Genomic DNA, 16,675 nt, shown 5'->3' with positions numbered 1-16,675 from the left:
ATAGATCAGATCATGAGTTGTGGCGTCCAAAGTCCACATCATTAGCAAACGGAAGCCGCATCATGGCATTGAGGCCTACACATAGCAAAACTTCAGTGACGGCCAATTGTTGCCATTTTAACTATCTTATTATACTGAATCACATGAATTCGCCCAATATCTTCCTGACAATGTTTTAGAAAGGTCATACTAAATGATTATTCCTGAGGTATAGAGGCCCTTTTACGATGTTCTCTTGTAAATGTACCGTGTCAGATGCCGTAATTTTTAAACAGGATCTCCAGCCGCTCAGATCGACTCCGTTTCTAACTCTTTTTTGCTTTAAAAAATTCTGTGTTCATATGAAATCGTTCTGATACATCTTCTCAAAAAATAAGATTATCGGTAAATAGCTCTTTAATGAGTAATCTCATGAATATCGATCAGTACAGCCTGTTTCGGACCATGTCAGAGATGAAATGCTGAAAGCAAGAATAGGCAGATGGATGGAAGCTAACTTTCTACCTTGATAAAACTTCAAGGATAACCAGCCTCTCCTGTATTGATAAAAATTGCAGAATCGAAGTCTTCAAGCCTGCTAGTTCTACGTAGTGGAACATCAAGTAAGTCTGGGCTACTGCTTCACATCAAATGCGACTCGATTAGAACTAAAAGCACATAATTGGACATATATGAACCCATGACCCCGGAGGAAAACAAAAGACCACCTCATGCAGCAAAGATGTCATGATATAAATGAGAAATCCCACTATGCTCGATGACACAGGAATGAAACCATCAGTATCCATTGATGTCACGCCCCGATCCTCGAGCGCGCGACATCCCCGTCATCTCGTCCCTCGGGTTAAAAGGATAGCGCCCCAGGCACGCTATCAACCCATGAGATTAACTACGCATGCGGAAACGTATAATATTCTCGAACAAAAATATAAAATAGGGATAGGCAAGTAGGAAAACGCATTAATTCAAAAAAATCATTTTATTGACAAACTTGTCTTATCCAATCAAGATAAGACACCATTTAGCTCCATACTTCGAAGTGGGTAGGGTCAACTCACATCTACTCCGGGTAGAGGACTATGTCAACATAGCCCTCAGCATCAATTCCAACAAAACCCTAAATTCCATCATTTCGGACCTGAAAAAGGTTAACTACAATAGGGTGAGAAATAAATCCCGGTGAGTCAACGCCTAAGCTCGGCTAAGGCGTTGATTCGTTCAGAGAGTCCTAACAATCAATCACATATAACATATATTTATTCCAATCACATGCAGCTCACCTGCTGGAAATCACGCATTATGCAATATTAGACATAATATACCACACATATCAATCATGATTGTCACGTCAATCACACACGTAGACACCACACGTGGTCCGATTATTAACGGCCATCTGGCCCAATTGCACACGACCGGTGTGACTTTACACTACGACCGGCAGTGTCTTCTGGCGGGACCAGGCTTCGTCCCTTACTTCCGGCGACGGCATCCGATAGCCCGTGTGACTCGTACGACCGGCACGACACGGCACTATCGGGAATCCCTGTAGGGGCTTCGGTCCGTCACAAGCCGCGACCGGCATCCGTCAATCCGTATGATCCGTACGACCGGCACGGCACGAATTGACGTGCATCCGACAAGTCGTATGGTTCCGTACGACTGGCACAAGATGAACTTGACAGGAATAATCCATCGTGTGACCACTCAAGCATCCTCAAGAAATAGCCGGTTTATAATCCGCATTTAGTCAAATGCTCATGCGATATGCTCATACAGCAAAAATCTTGAGTAATCACACAAATGCATATGTTGTCCATGCGACCTCGCATCCATAAATCAAGTGATCGAACTCCAACCAATCAATCGGTTTAACTAGCCATCCGTTAAGGCATTTCATCAATTAGTCCATATAAATTATAATCGAACGTAGATCAATAATTTAATGACAGCATTCAATCCAATTGCACGTAATTAAATCCAAATTATCAATCAGTCATATGCTCATTCTTGACCTATTATTCGCTCACGATCAAGTAATGTCAATCAATTAATCACTTATTCTGTCCAGACTAGCCTCAATCAAATTAATCCAATTAATTAGGGCTATTTAACTAAACCGAGTCTCTAGCCTAAACCGGCCCTAATTAATCTACCAAAACATCCCAATAATCTAATTAAACTAATCCAAACGTAATTAACGACTTAGCCAAGGATTAGAGGTCGACTCACCGTTAATTAGACGCGGCAATCCTTGAAAATCCCTTCGCACGAGCTTTGGACTTGGCTCGGAAATGTTGCCCACGGATTAGGCCACTCGGGCTCCAATTCTCGGACACTTGGCCTGTGGTCTCGGTACACGGGCCTGGACACTCGGCCAACTAGGCCTAGGCTCTCGGCCAACTTGGCCGGACACGAGCCAGACGCGGCCCAGGTCAAAACAGGCCATGGCCCAGCTCGGTGGCCCATAAAACAGGGCAGGCGCGGCAGAGCTGTTCCGAGGCTTCCTCAGATTCTTCGAGTGTCCGATGGTTGAGGCGGCAACAAACGAGACTGGTGGGGGTCCCAAGGAGTGTCGAGGAACGTTGCTGGTGGTTCATGATGGCCGGATTGGGGCGGAACAGCAGCAAATAGAAGCTGCAGCTAGAGGAACAGAGCAGGGGAGGTCGCAGAACAGGGGAATCGGGACTGTGCAAGGCTATTGGTGGCTGTTCCGGTGTGCTATGGCTGCGGCTTGACTTGGTGGTCGCTAGATAACATCAAGGAAAGTCTGAGGATGGTCGGAGGTGGTTCGTGGTGGCCGGAGGGAGCTCGGGCAGCAGTGAACAGAAGTTGCAGCAGGCCAAAACAGGGGACTTAGTGCAGGGCAAGCTGATCGGGGCTGTTCTGGGGCTCCAGCAGTGATGCAGCTTCGTGGGACTGATAGAGGAGGTCTGTGGGGGTGTGGGGGAGCATGTGGTGGCCGCTGGTAGTGGAGGGAGATGGCGGAAGGCGCTGCTCCACTGCAAAACAGAACCGGCATCAAAATAGGGGAAATAGGGCGGTTTGGGGTTTACCGGCTGTTCAGGGTTCTTCGGCGGTTTTGCGGCAGCTGCAAGAGGAGGATCAGCGTCGGAGGAGGTCATAGGAGAGGTGTGGTGGTGGTTGAAGCGGTGCTGGTGGTTGGAAGCCGTTGCAGCAGCAGAAACCTAGGCAGGGCAGCAGCGAAAGATGCAGAACAGGGGAGGAAGCAGAGTCAGCTTCAGGGCTGCAGTTCGCGCTTGCTTGCGGCATCAATAGCGTACGGTTGTGGCTGGAGGTGGTCTACGGTGGTGGTGGTGTTCTGGTAGTGTTGCTTTGCCAAAGAAACGAAAGAAAAGGAAGAAGAAAAAAGAAGAGAGAAGCGGTAGAAATAAGGGGGGAAAGAATGGCGGTGGAAGGAGAGAGAGAAAGAGAGGAAGGGGCTGCCATCTGTGACCAAGGAAAAGAGAGGATGATGATGTGGGGTCCAATCCATAAATTCCTTGTCTTGAGCTCATAAATCCTAGGGCGTTACAATTGACGCGGTTGTAGAAGCCAAAGACCAGCTTAGTACACTTCTTCTAAGCTACTTCAGCAACTAAAAAGTAATTCATGTAATCCCAAGCTTTGTTACGTTCTTTAATCTATACGTAGTTTCTCCAATACTGTGCATCCGAAGTTCTAAATCAAGGAAATGTCATGTGTAGCAATTTATGGTCTGCCTTAAAGGTTATCCTCCATACTAAATGCTTGGTAGAAAATTTTTGTCGAAGCATTAATAATGGCTATGCACTTTTCAACAGCAGTTTAAAGTTAGTGTGCTATTAGAAAATTTATGGTCTGCCTTAAAAGAAAAATTTTTCATTGCAACTTGATTTAGCAACGAATTTTGTGGAAGTTTTCGTGGCAAATGCCGTTGCTAAAATCTTGTTTTTTTTTTTTTTTTTGTAGTGTTATTGATTGTAATTGCCTGCTTTTTCTTGATTACGAACATTTGTTTCCATTCTATATTCGGGCTAATCGGTTTGATCAATTGATTCTTGCCTTTGTTGCTCTTGCTATGCAATGAGCTACCGTTGAAAAAGCCAAATGACATAATGCAAATCGAGCTCCGCAACGCCACATTAACTACCTTAGAACATCAGACTTTTAACTTAATCCAGCTTTGTCCATCAAATCTCCACGAGCTCTTTAAAGGAAAATGCATGCTGCCCATTACCTTCAATAGCAAATGGAAAGTAAAAGGGGTTGTTCACCGAGCAGACCAGACCAGTCATGCATAGAGGAACAGGCACTATGTTATGATGTCGACAACACTAATTCAAGTTCTTAAAGATAGCATGCCATTACTTAATATGGAAACTGCGATTCCAACAAAGTTGAGACTTTTCAAACGTTTTGTTCTCGAAGGTGGGAATTTTATGATTCTTTTGATAATATCAACCTGAGTTTCCAGGAGCCGAAATTTCAAAACACGTTGTGTGTGTGAAGACACGAATGGACTAGACAAAACATGGTTCCCTGCTTTCTCTTTTGCCTTCACAAAAGGGTCAGACAAGGACTTGGAGGATGGACTTGTGTATAATATAATAATATAAGAGACTAAGGCAATCCCATCTTCGTTTCTCAAAGAAGTTCATTCTCTCTCCAAACTCAAACGGGGTGGTCTGGATTAGACTTGCCAATAACCGGGTCCACATTGACGGATACGTGCAGAAAAGCATACAAAACATGCCCAACGAATTACAAATTTGAATCACTGATCGGGATACTATCACGCAATGGAATGTACCCACCATTGACTGATTAAATATCTCCGAAATGCGGCCTTGCGAGAAATCGTCTTCGATTCGAGTGCGAGAGAGTTTCGAGAGAGTTTTCTATTTGGAGAGTGCTTGGAAGAGAAGTATAAACAACGTAAGTTCTTCTTCTCTTTTATTCAAAAATGGTAACCGCCGAAGGAAACCGCCATGCGGTTATTAGCTCATTATGGGTGGATTAATTAATTCCAGACACATAATTTATGTCTATCAAAACCTTTAATCATGTATATTTCACGTAGATCTCATAAAAATCAATAAATATGATTGCATAGTCCGTAGACCATGATCCATGCAGCTATTTCCCATCTATGATTCCTCAATAGGTCAATCTTTGTCATAGCAGCTGACAAGTATGCCCAAGTTATCATGTTTTATAACGCCATTGCAGTTAAATCCAAAAGTCGAAAAGTTTTGAAGTTGCGGTTGATGCCCATTATTTAGTGATTCGATGGTTACCGGCCCCTTACTAGAATGCCTTTTGGTGAGATGGTAGAAGCATCCGTGTAAGGAACAAAGAGTTCTCAATTTCTTCCTTAGTATATTTGCTAATTTTCGTTAGCATAATTTTCTTTCTTATTAATGCCAAGCCCAATCCTTGACTTAATTATGGTTAAATCAACTATTTTTCGCCAATATAAGGAATTTAATCCTAGCGATAATGGCTCTAATGGATCAATGGGTTTGAGCCTTTGATACCATTATAATATAACTGTGGTTGGTTGTCCAAAATATTCGACCAAATAAAATAAGATAGACTATAATGAAAAATGATAAGGAATTGAGATTCACCACATTTAGGGAGGTAAATATACATCTTAAATTTTCTGCCTCTAGAAGTTGACACATTCCTAGCTCCATTGGGTCGGGTCTAAATGTCTTATACATTTGCCCAAATAGTTCGCGTGTGCGCATGCAGAAATTCATGGTTATTATGTCCTGAATTTGTTATTAAGTAATTTTCAAGGTGGACACCAAGTTTGGAATCCAATATTACTCCGATTAGACAAGCATGTGCATGTTTTTATGTAATTTATAAACTGTATTCTTGTGCCTCAACATACTCATGATTATTTGAGTTACTCCGATCAGACAAGCCTTATAGAAAGACTCTCGCAGGATAAGAACATAAAGAGGAAAAAAAAAGGACTCGAGAAAGACTCACTATCACAATAACTGATGAGTTGCGCTTTTGAGGACAGTTCATTGAACGATTTCATCAATGATAACAAATAATGTGAACGATTTCGTGAGAATTTCATTAATATGGAATTTCTGGACAATAGATGGTGAATCATACTGTTGACTTGCCGGAGAGATTGTTCTACTAGGCTAGCATTACTCAGGCTCATAATTTTCCATGTACATTTGGTGACTGGAAATTGAAAGACCAAACTGAGCATGCCATCTTGTTGATTTGCTCGCCGAGATGAACATCCTATACACGTCATATAAACTGTGAGGCCAGGTAGACTATTTAGAGGAGGTATGCTAATCAATGATCTACTGATGTACAAAGATGCATAACATTTAGTAAACAGCTATCAGAATCCCCAGTTGAATTTTCTCGGCATCTGAGATTGACGTGCTCGCCTTTGAAGCGATGAACTTGAGAAGAGAGTGTTATAACTGGCTCTTTCCCATGCTGAACACTCTCTCCGCTTGCAGCCGTACTTCTGAAAGCAGAGCTTGAAAAACCTGTGATTGTGATTAGATAGATTAGATCGTGAGCTATAGCGTCCAAGTCCTCATCACTGGCCAAAGGAAGCTGCATAAGGGCATTGAAGCAGACACTCAGCAAAGCGCCAACAATTCCCAGTGGTTGCCATTTGAACAGTCTGATTATACTGAATTAGAATAGCCTGATTTTCTTCCAAAATCACTCTGTCGTTAGAGTCCAATCATTGCGGCGATAGAGCAAAACATAATCCATTCACCTAGCTGAAAAATGGGGAGATCACCGACGTACTTCCATCCAGGAGCAGGCATTTTGCTACCATGATTTGAGTTGAAAAGACATTTTAAGAGTCTTTGGCAGGAGCACCAGCTTGACGGATTCTCTTTTGATGAACATCCCAATTATACACATAAGCGAGTAGCCTGCCAAAACATAATTCACCTCTCGAGGGCTGTTTTCTTCTCTTCCCCCGCAACCCAAAAAAAGAAAATTTCCTGGGGCCACCAACATAATTGCCATGATATTAACTAAAGAGTATGGCCCTACAACAAGTTCACAAGAGTGCGATAATTTCGATGCGAACTTCAAGAACTTCTGAACTTGCTCTAGCATTTTCTGAGTTCTTTTGTAGAAGAGTTGTGGCCTGCAACATAAATTCACGCAATAAATAAGATACTTGACATCATTATTGGAGACAAATGGACATTGCTCAGACTCGAGTACGACCGCGTCACATGAATACTCCAACGAGAAAATTGCTTAATCTCGCCCCATGTCGGTTTCTAATAGGAGAAAAGGAGAAAAGACGATCGGATATTTCACATCATGTCAACCGCACCAAAAGCAGTTCCTAGTATGGCAAGAATTAAATTAGTGTATCCTCCACTTGCATTGTAAAGATAAAGAGAAGGGATATGATTAGCTAAGAGAGCATCGAGAAGCGAGAAGAATTTTCTAAGATAATAAGATTACAGAAATGTTTTTGTTAACCTCACACATGAAAGATGACTGATAGACTGTCGAGGGTTCCAGATGAAAAGCAGAAACTGCGAAGGGAAAATATTGGTGGATTCTACGACAATGCAAAGAACTCCAGGGGATATAATGAGAAAGAACTGGTTGGAAACATATGATTTGGTTACGTGATCCCTCAACAATCAACAGCATGATTCTGACAGACAAACATTAGGTATCCTTAGTTAAAATACATGCACCGAAAAGCGTTCAGGTTGAATTTCAATCATAAATTGCAGTTCTGAGGCCATGGTTCAATCTTACTGTAAGAGAAACGCGTGCTCATTGTGCAAGCACATAATGGCATACTTAAACACAGGTCACTTTGCTATAGCAAATCAGCCAGTTTGCTTCAGTGATTATTCAGGCTGCTAGTTAAGTATCAAATAAGCTAAAGAATGAACAAGTGGATATTGTTGTGGTCGAATAAAATGGCGAAGTAACTGTCACACCGAGGTGCACCAATTCGTATTGAGAGAGATATCACACCTTTGTTTATATACCTTCAGAGGGTTAAAGGTTGTAGCCTCTTTGATGAAGAAAACTCTAGTGCAAAGAAAGATGGAGGCAGCACAGCGCTGAATAAATCTCACAGATTCTTGTCTCCAGCAGAGATATGGATATTACAGCACATGAGAAGGAAAATTTGTCTATGGCAGAAATATCGGTAGAATTCACCACTTTTGCAGAGACTGGTAACCAGAAGAGAATGAGATTGCCAAATTTTTACTTCTCTTAAACTAGATAGCTGGTAAACAAGAGACAGGGACGGACTCTATCCAAAATAGGCTCGCTTTTGAAGCGACCAACTTCAGAAGAGAGTCTGTTATAACTGGCTTTTTCCCAAGCTTATTACTCTCTCTGCTCGCAGCTGTGCATCGGAAAGCATATCCTGAAGAACCGTGGATTATGATTAGATTTGGAGCTATAGCGTCCAAGTCCACATCACTGACCAAAGCAAGCTGCATAAGGGCATTGAAACAGGCACTTAGCAAAGCTTCGATTGACTCTGTTTCTAACTATCCTTTTCTTTTTATTTAACAATTGTCTGCCCATATGAAATCTTTCTGATGCATCTTTCGATCTGTACACCTGTTTCGGATTTTGTCAGAGATGAAATGCTAAAGGCAAGCACTGGCAAATGGATGGAAGTCTTTACACCTACCAAGTCTCAGAAGTGCAGCAAAAAAAGTCCTGATATAAATGAGAAATCGCATGCTTTATGTCACAGGACTGAAACAATCAGGATTCGGTGATGCTGTTGTAGAGGCTCAAGACCAGCTTAATACACTTATTGTAAGCTGCTTCAGCAACTCGAAAGTAATTCATGAAATTGCAACGTCTTTGATGCATATGTAGTTGATCCAATACTGGGTATCCAACGTTAAACAGTACCAAATCAAGGAAAAGTCCTGTCTAGCATTTTATAGTCTGCCTTGAAGGTTAGTACATAGTCTCCAATGTTTGTCGAAGCACTCATAATGGCCATGCAATTTTCAATTGCAGTTCACAGGTAGTGTGATATTGGAAGAGAGTAATTTTTGTTACCATGCAATAAGAAATAATACTGGGTATCCAAAGTTAAACAGTTCCAAATCAAGGAAAAGTCCTGTCTAGCATTTTGTAGTCTGCCTTGAAGGGTAATACATAGTCTCCAATGTTTGTCGAAGCACTCATAATGACCATGCAATTTTCAATTGCAGTTCACAGGTAGTGTGATATTGGAAGAGAGTAATTTTTGTTACCATGCAATAAGAAATAATTACCTAGTTTCCACAAACGCAAACATACCAGTAAAAACTTCAACACCATCTGATTCAGTAAAAAACTGCACCAATGAATAGCATAACACTAGTGAGTCATACAATTAAATGTTTTTCACATGACCACCTTATAAGTGTTATTGGATGCGAGACTTGGTTAACGACGCGGTTGGTAACCCCTGCATTATCATGCCACCTCTTTGGAGTAACGGAAGCAAATTCATCGAAAAAGTGAAGGCAAGGTGCTGCAGCTGCTGCCTTTGAGAACATATCCGAAATCTGTAATTTTCTAATTGTCGTTACTCTCAAACTCATCAACGGTTTTAACTCGGCCACTTCAGTGGTTATGGGAGGATCCCGGTTGCTGTTGTTGAAAGTAATATATTTAGAACACCTTGGCTGCAGTTGGGAGCTCTATTAAATGCATACCGAAGCAACAAAAGAAAGCACAAAATTGTGAAATGTCTAGACATAACAAAGATTAATACAAGATTGCATAATGTGATTCAATCAACATCAGTGTGGTTGAAAAGAAGACTCTTACAGCTTGCTTAGAAGTTCCAATGTACTTATTCAACAGCTCAGCCCTTTCACTGATATGGATTGAAGAGAACAATCTGCTGCTGCAGCACCAACAATGTGCATCTTGCCAAAGCCCGGACTTCCATGTAAAAGGAACATTTGACCATGGCCTTAGACGAGCTTGCGCAAAAACATTTCATCAGCAAAGGTAAGAATGATAGACACGCAGATCAATTAGGTTTATTTAACAAGTTAACATTAACCACATATTTAGCACAGAGAGAGAGAGAGAGAGAGAGAGGTGAGGAAAGGTGTAACGAGTCACCAGAAAGAATAAATAAAAGCTACAGCTCAGATACAACCAATGCAATAAAATAAGCTCTCTTGAACAAAATCCAGGCATAATCTCGGTCACTCACAAGAATGCATCAGGGAAACAATGGTAGAAACTATTACACCTGAAGACATTTCAGCATGAATAGTTGATAGCATTCCAGGACTCTGCATAAATAGATGAAGAAAGCTAATAATTATTGCTGGAGAAACATAACTTCAAGAATGGGAATAGTTGAAAACTGCAACTATAACCGTTAGCATCTAATGGTGGAGTAAAGCTGACGAACTACATTCCCCGAACACTGGCAAAACTACAACAGGGTTTCTTCACCGGGCATTCAGAAACTCTTGGTCACATCAACAAATGAAAAGGCAGCACCTAGTACATTAAGCCTAGAAGACAACAACTGTACAATGCTCGAACATAATAAGGCACACACAAACTACATGCCCCGAACTCAGAGACAAAAAAAATCCACCAAGAAAACTCTTTCAGTATCTCTTCCACATCGCATAAAGGGGGGAAGCAGAAGGCCGCGGGTATGCAGCGGCAGACACTTCCTCAGAGCTGCTTCTACAGGCTCTTGGGGCAGCATTTGAACTGCGACCGACTGATCGCCGGTCCTTGTGAGTACACCTAGTGCCCTTCGATTCCTGAAGCTGCTCAAGGAACGTCACCATTTCGTCCATGGTGGGCCTTGCCCAGGCTTCTATGGCTATGCACTGAAACATGAGGAACGCCGCCTTTTGGGCTTGATCCATGGAGTACTGACCCTTGAGACGGGAATCAATGACATGGAATATTCTTCGCTTGTTTGTGAGGTATGGCTTCTCTGGAGCTGCAGGAAACAAATATGATACAAAAGGGAGCAACACAGGTCGTTGCATTTGCCCTACAATAATTCACCGATGAGTCAAGACTCAAGAGTCATCAAATTCCCAGACCTGTATCAAAACAGCAAAGCAAAAAGGAAAAGATATGTCAACAGCAGACCAAATAAGAATAACAAGAATGTAAATGCCTATCATCGGGAAAATTGCAACATCTACCGTAACTGTGTTTGGTAATTTAAGATGGGCCAGAAACGAATGAATAGCAAACAAACAGAGAAGAAAAGTTTAATTTGACTCTCCTTTGGAGATGAACATTAAAGAGAAATGATGCAGAGGAAAATTGAGTTATTTTGTATACCGTACCCGACGTTACTTAAAATTTCTTTACGGATCAAAGGGAATTCATTCCTTTTTCTCTCCTAATTAAGAAGTTTCCTATTGACAATTGCAGGAACTGAACAAGACACATGTCAGTGACTCACCTAAATCTCCTAATTAAGGAAGGTATTGGCAAACTCATATCATCAATCGACTACCCTTGCCAATTAGATGATACATACCTTATCCATCTCACTTGAACCTCGGGCAGTTCTCTACTTCGAGTTTACAAGATTCTGGCACACCCAACACGCGCTTCAGTGATTCACAACTCTTGAGTTCCAATCGTTTCAGATTTCGTAAATTAGACAGATCTAAGCTTTTGATGGAATTGCAGTTCCCAATCCACAATGTCTGCAATGATTTCAATTCTCCCAAATCCTGAATCTCAGCAAGGTGAGGCAATTCCCACAGGCTCAAATGCTGGATCTCCTTCAGACAAGGCGGAACGGTCAGCGTCGTGAGCAATGGACGATCGAGCATCCTCGATTCATTGAATTTCCGTTCCTTTCCAAGCGACACCTCTGTGAGTGAATATCCCTTAATATACAGCGATGACAAATTCTCCAAGTTGGAAAAGGGTGACCAATCTATCGCTGACTGGACATCCTCTAAAACCAAAGATCGAAGGCTGGATGGAAGCCTGGTAGCAGGTCGAAAGCAAGCATGACTTATTTTGAGTTCTTGTAGCTGAGAGAGGGAACTGAAATCGGTTGGAGGGAAGGTGATATTTCCAACGTTCAGGGTCAACTGCCTCAGAGCGTGTAGTCTCACAAGCCAGTCTACGTTGTTGGGTTCTTGAACTGGTGTTCCCTCTATAGAGAGATCAACCAAATTGGTTAGGTTTGAGAAGTCGGGGAATGTGGTCAGCGAGTTTGATGAAATGCACAACTCCGTTAGACTCTGAGGAAGTTCCGGCAGCTGTTGAATTGAACGACAGTTATATAAAACAAGTCTCTGGAGATTTGTAAGTTGATTGATGGTTGCCGGCAATCCACTAAATCTGCTACCCCGTACGTCTAGAATTTTCAACGAGGATAGTGCCCCAATCTCACTTGGAATTTCCCTCTCCAGAGCAAACGAGGCCGACAACTCTACCAGATTTTCCAACATTCCTATGGTTTTCGGAAGTTCACTTATGCAGCTCTCGCTCAGATCTAGTAACTTCAACTTTTTCAGATTTCCAATACAATCAGGTAATATGCTGATTTTTGAATTCGCCATATCCAACTCGACCAATGATCGGAGCCCCCCAATCGAGTCTGGTAGCTTTGCTAAACTGCGACGTGGGAGCTTAAAAATTCTCAACCTTTCTAGGTTTCCGATGGAATTGGGTAATTCTCTAATTCTCGTATCATTGACATCCAGCTTAAGTAGTGACTCTAATTGTCCAATGGAGTCAGGAAGCTCTCGAAGTTCTAGGCATTTCAAGATTAGATGCTTCAGCTTCACCAAATTACCAATCGAGTAGGGCAACACCGAGAGTCTCTGAGAATCGATTCTTAGCTCCGTCAAAGATTTTAGACCACCGATGGACTCTGGTATTGACTTCATAGCTTCACACTCTATTTCCAGGTAATCAAGATGCTGTAGATTGCCGATGGACTCATCAATCCTTCTTAGCTGAGGGCATCCGAGAATCAATCTCTCCAGTCGCGAGATTGCAGAAAACTCGGGCATCTTTCTAAGGGATGGACAATCGTGGAGTTCTAGGACTTTCAACTGTTTTGATGCCTACAAAGCAATTGAGTTGAAACTTAGAAAAGAGGAAGAGTAAATGTAACGCAAAAGTACGTCGTGAGATCATACCATGATTTGACGCCATCCTCCCCAGTCTTCAGTAATGTTACTCCCTGAAAGCTTGAGAACCGCTAGGTTCTCCAACCCAAAGCTTGTAGCTTGAAATTCGAAAGGGCAATTGCTCCAAGAGAGCCATCTTAACTCTGAGAAAATATTTTTAAAGTCTCCTTCAAAGTTTCTGCCGTCCAATTGAAGGAACCTAAGGTTGACCATCCTCGCAAATTCCTTGCATTTAAATTTGCATGTGGCATCAGGTTGTCCGCCAAGATTGAGCGCTATTATGTTCTTTGTTCCCTGGATGATAAAAGTGGCAACCAATGAGTACATGTGTCAATTGGACTTAACGTTAGACATAAAAAGGAAATGATGCTAATGGACGAACACAAAAGCAATTCAACGTAAAAATTACCTTTTTTGTCCGCACTACATTGCAGGCGTCCCTGGGTGACCACAATCTGCTGCCTCTTAGATGTATGTTGCAGCTTTCCAGGTGAACGATATCCCTTCCAAGGTCTCTAAGTTCGTCGTGCATCCATAATGTATCATCGTTGATGATCTTTATTAGAGACATACGCATGAGGGTCTTGACTTCGATTTCGGTGGGGTACCCAAAATGAGCATCCCAATATTTAATTGCTGTTGTTTTCTCTTGATTAATGAAGAGACATGCTATATCAAGATAAATTTGTTGTTGATTAAACTCCAATGCTTCGTAACTTATCATCAACTTGTTCTTGACTTCTGGATTCATCACCTTCTTTAACTTGTGTAAGACTTCTTCCCATGTACTTGGGTTTTCTCCACGGAGTGTGGAACCTACCACATCAAGAGCCAACGGAAGTCCTCCAAGTGCATCGATTAGCTTATAGGTAATGTCCAAGTAATCAGGTGGAGGCTTGGCACATCCCAAGGCACGTTCACAAAAAAGTTGAAGAGCATCAGCCCAATTCATCTCCGGCATAGGGTAGAATAAAAAATGTTCACCATATGAGGCTGGGTCATTGTCATTTTCGCCTTTCTTTACCAAGAATTCAATATTCCTCATCGTTACGATTATTCTACTTCCTCCACCAAACCAATTAGGCTTGCCTGCAAGTTTCTTGATTTGATCCCGATTGTCAATGTCATCAAGAACAATTAAGACTTTCTTGCCACGAAATCTCGTCTTTATCATGTCATTCACTGTAGCATCGGAGAGGTCTGTGCATCTATGATGGAGAATGTCGGATGACAATTTCTTTCGTAAGTCTAATATATCATGCGTCCGAACATCTTTAAGAAAGCAGCAACCATCCTGAAATTCAGGGGAGATTTGCCTGAAGATGACATCAGCTAGCGTCGTCTTTCCGATGCCACCCATACCATGAATCACAATATACCGCACATCAACAGCTCCTAGATCTAGCAGCTTCATAATGTCATCCCGTTGATCCTCAATTCCCACCAAATGATCAGGCACGTCCGATGGTCTTGTCCATAACAAGCTAGAAACCTCTTCCACCATGAGCTTCGTAAGTTTATGCAGGCTGCCAAATACATAAGATACAATCACCTAACATTGAAAAACCACATATATGGAAACCGCGCACTCATTACGTGGCACTAGAAGGTTATCAACATATTCAAAGTAATTTGCTTTGAAAGCAACCAACATAGAAAAAGCGATCATCAAGCTGTGAGCCGTTTGAAAACCCAAAAAGCAGAAAATCAGTTTTTTTTTTTTTTTTGTCAAAAGAGGAGGAGGAGGGACCTTATTTGCTGTTGAAAGCTATCAAGGTTCTTTGGTCCAGTGAATGATGGGAAAAGGTTATTTCTTGACTTAGGGTCTAATTGGCCTTCGACTAGAAGTCACTGCGGCATATTGTCACTTAACTAGGGCCGCGCGCAGTTGGATTTGAACAGGTTGGGCGCCTCCCTTTCATTTCAGAAGAAAATTATTAATTCAATTTTAAATCTATTTCGTGGATGCCAATTCAATGCCGAGAAATATCATAATAGCAAAAAAATGATGAACAAGAGTACTAGCAGCATTTTTATTAACATACCTGGGGAATAGCATACTAGCAAAAAATGAGGAACACTTTCTAGAATAAATATGAACCACAAACAAACAATTCCCGCATAAGTTACAACTAATTCTAGGTTACGAATTTTTATTGGGATACAACTAGAAATTAGTTCATAAAACACTCATATTAGAGTTAGTAATTCGGTACAGAACTTGGTAATTTTGAAATGTGGAGTAAATAACATGGCAAGTTGTTCACAAGTGGTTGAAATTAACTTAAAATTCACCTAAGGGACTTCTAGGTAGTGGTAATTATGGTCAGAGAAATTTAGGAACCTCTAGAAAATGGATAAGTAAATTAAGCTATTCTATTTATATTTAGATATGCAGGTTTTCTATAAACCCTGGTCGTTACTCTGTGTCTGCTTCAATCCTTCTTCATTAAACCTTACTGTTTCTGTCCTTCTCACTGTATCCTTCAACGATCATTACAGAAAGGTTGGACAGAAGCAAACCGACTCTAGTTATTTAGGTAAGACATTTATAGGAACAAGGTCTCGAAAATGAACAAAAGAAAATAAAGTCCATGGAAAAAGCTGAGAATACCCGTGATCTTTTAGATTCCTTCCTCTAATTCTGGCAACCTCTCTTAAAGCCTCCTCCCACTGCTTTACTAAATCCTCCCCGGAGTCGCTCTTGTGGTTTTGGAGGGCCTCCTGATATAAATCGGTCTTAAGCTTGACATCATCCGCGTCCACGTCGTAGAAGATAGGGAGGATCACTTTCTGGTCGTTATCTCTCGACAACTCTACTATGTGTGCCAGCTCACGGAGGCACCACTTGCTTGAAGCGTAGTCTTTAGAGAAAATCGGGATGTAAATCCTGGACTCATTGATCGCTTGCAAGAGGCCACCTCCGATCTCTTCGCCAAATCGGAGCTCCTCGTTGTCTTTGAAAACGCGGATTCCCGCGCGGATCATGTCATTGTAGAGACAATCGGCGATGGTTAAGCGGGTATCAGGCCCTCTGAAGCTCAGGAACACCTCGTAGCCCCTCCCCGATCCATCATCATGGCTACTGCTCGTCGAGGCTGCCGTCTCCGCCTCTCTTCCCTCCCTCTTTCTCTTCATTCTGGAAGGACAACGGAGGGGATGAGATCTCTGGATTGAATCCACCAAGTGACTGGAGAAGTCTTGAGTCTGATCCTTATAACAACTTGACTAAGAAAGCGACAGAGTGAGATCGCTCGCTTACTTTCGCTGCGTTTTCCTGGAAGTCACCTGCGGCCTTCCTTCACAAATCGCTTACTTTCGCTGCGTTTGCCTGGAAGTCACCTGCGGCCTTCCTTCACAAATAGGAGGCTAAGCTGAGGAAATAATTGATCAAAGTCTTGGAATGGGAGGAGGTCGTCTTGGAGACAATACTTTTTGCACATGCTATTACTTTGTCATCATGTTCCACTTGCCTGGAAGTTACCTGGGCCCTTCCTTCATAAGTGAAAAACTACCATTCAGACTTAGCA

At 42.0% G+C, this 16,675-nt stretch overlaps 4 protein-coding genes across 5 annotated transcripts in view; all 4 read right to left on the bottom strand.

The window, feature by feature from the left end:
* LOC115732622 (disease resistance protein RPV1-like) overlaps nt 1-16,559 on the bottom strand; it is a 50,938-nt gene extending 34,379 nt beyond the window's left edge. Inside the window, exon 1 of the mRNA XM_048275823.1 lies at nt 16,455-16,559. The gene's annotated coding sequence lies outside the window, so the exon portion shown is untranslated. The remainder of the gene's footprint in view (nt 1-16,454) is intronic.
* LOC115731775 (disease resistance protein L6-like) overlaps nt 1-16,561 on the bottom strand; it is a 47,610-nt gene extending 31,049 nt beyond the window's left edge. The window contains exon 1 of the mRNA XM_048275827.1: nt 16,462-16,561. The gene's annotated coding sequence lies outside the window, so the exon portion shown is untranslated. The remainder of the gene's footprint in view (nt 1-16,461) is intronic.
* LOC115728741 lies at nt 6,260-10,417 on the bottom strand. Its single transcript, XM_030659111.2, has 5 exons — nt 10,386-10,417; nt 10,217-10,298; nt 9,820-9,977; nt 8,299-8,474; nt 6,260-6,405 (listed from the first exon to the last, which is right to left on the bottom strand). Exons 1-5 carry the CDS (start codon nt 10,392-10,394, stop codon nt 6,351-6,353), a joined length of 480 nt encoding a protein of 159 aa, XP_030514971.2. The 5' UTR covers nt 10,395-10,417; the 3' UTR covers nt 6,260-6,350.
* On the bottom strand, nt 10,960-16,601 carry LOC115728742 (disease resistance protein RPV1-like). 2 transcript variants are annotated; one of them, XR_007197769.1, is made up of 6 exons: nt 16,488-16,601; nt 15,760-16,433; nt 13,555-14,671; nt 13,155-13,439; nt 11,450-13,079; nt 10,960-11,078 (listed from the first exon to the last, which is right to left on the bottom strand). XR_007197769.1 is itself a non-coding variant. In XM_048275822.1 (6 exons), exons 2-5 carry the CDS (start codon nt 16,281-16,283, stop codon nt 11,538-11,540), a joined length of 3,468 nt encoding a protein of 1,155 aa, XP_048131779.1. In that variant the 5' UTR covers nt 16,284-16,433; nt 16,488-16,601; the 3' UTR covers nt 10,966-11,080; nt 11,529-11,537. The 2 variants fall into 2 exon arrangements, 1 of the variants encoding a protein (XP_048131779.1); XM_048275822.1 differs by having other exon boundaries at nt 10,966-11,080; nt 11,529-13,079.
* Between the last annotated feature and the right edge of the window lie 74 nt (nt 16,602-16,675).

The sequence above is a fragment of the Rhodamnia argentea genome, chromosome 3 (assembly GCF_020921035.1).
Source record: "Rhodamnia argentea isolate NSW1041297 chromosome 3, ASM2092103v1, whole genome shotgun sequence".
In the NCBI taxonomy this organism is placed as follows: Eukaryota; Viridiplantae; Streptophyta; class Magnoliopsida; order Myrtales; family Myrtaceae; genus Rhodamnia; species Rhodamnia argentea.
Note: the sequence above shows the minus strand (reverse complement) of the source record. Positions and strands in the feature narration are given on the sequence as shown.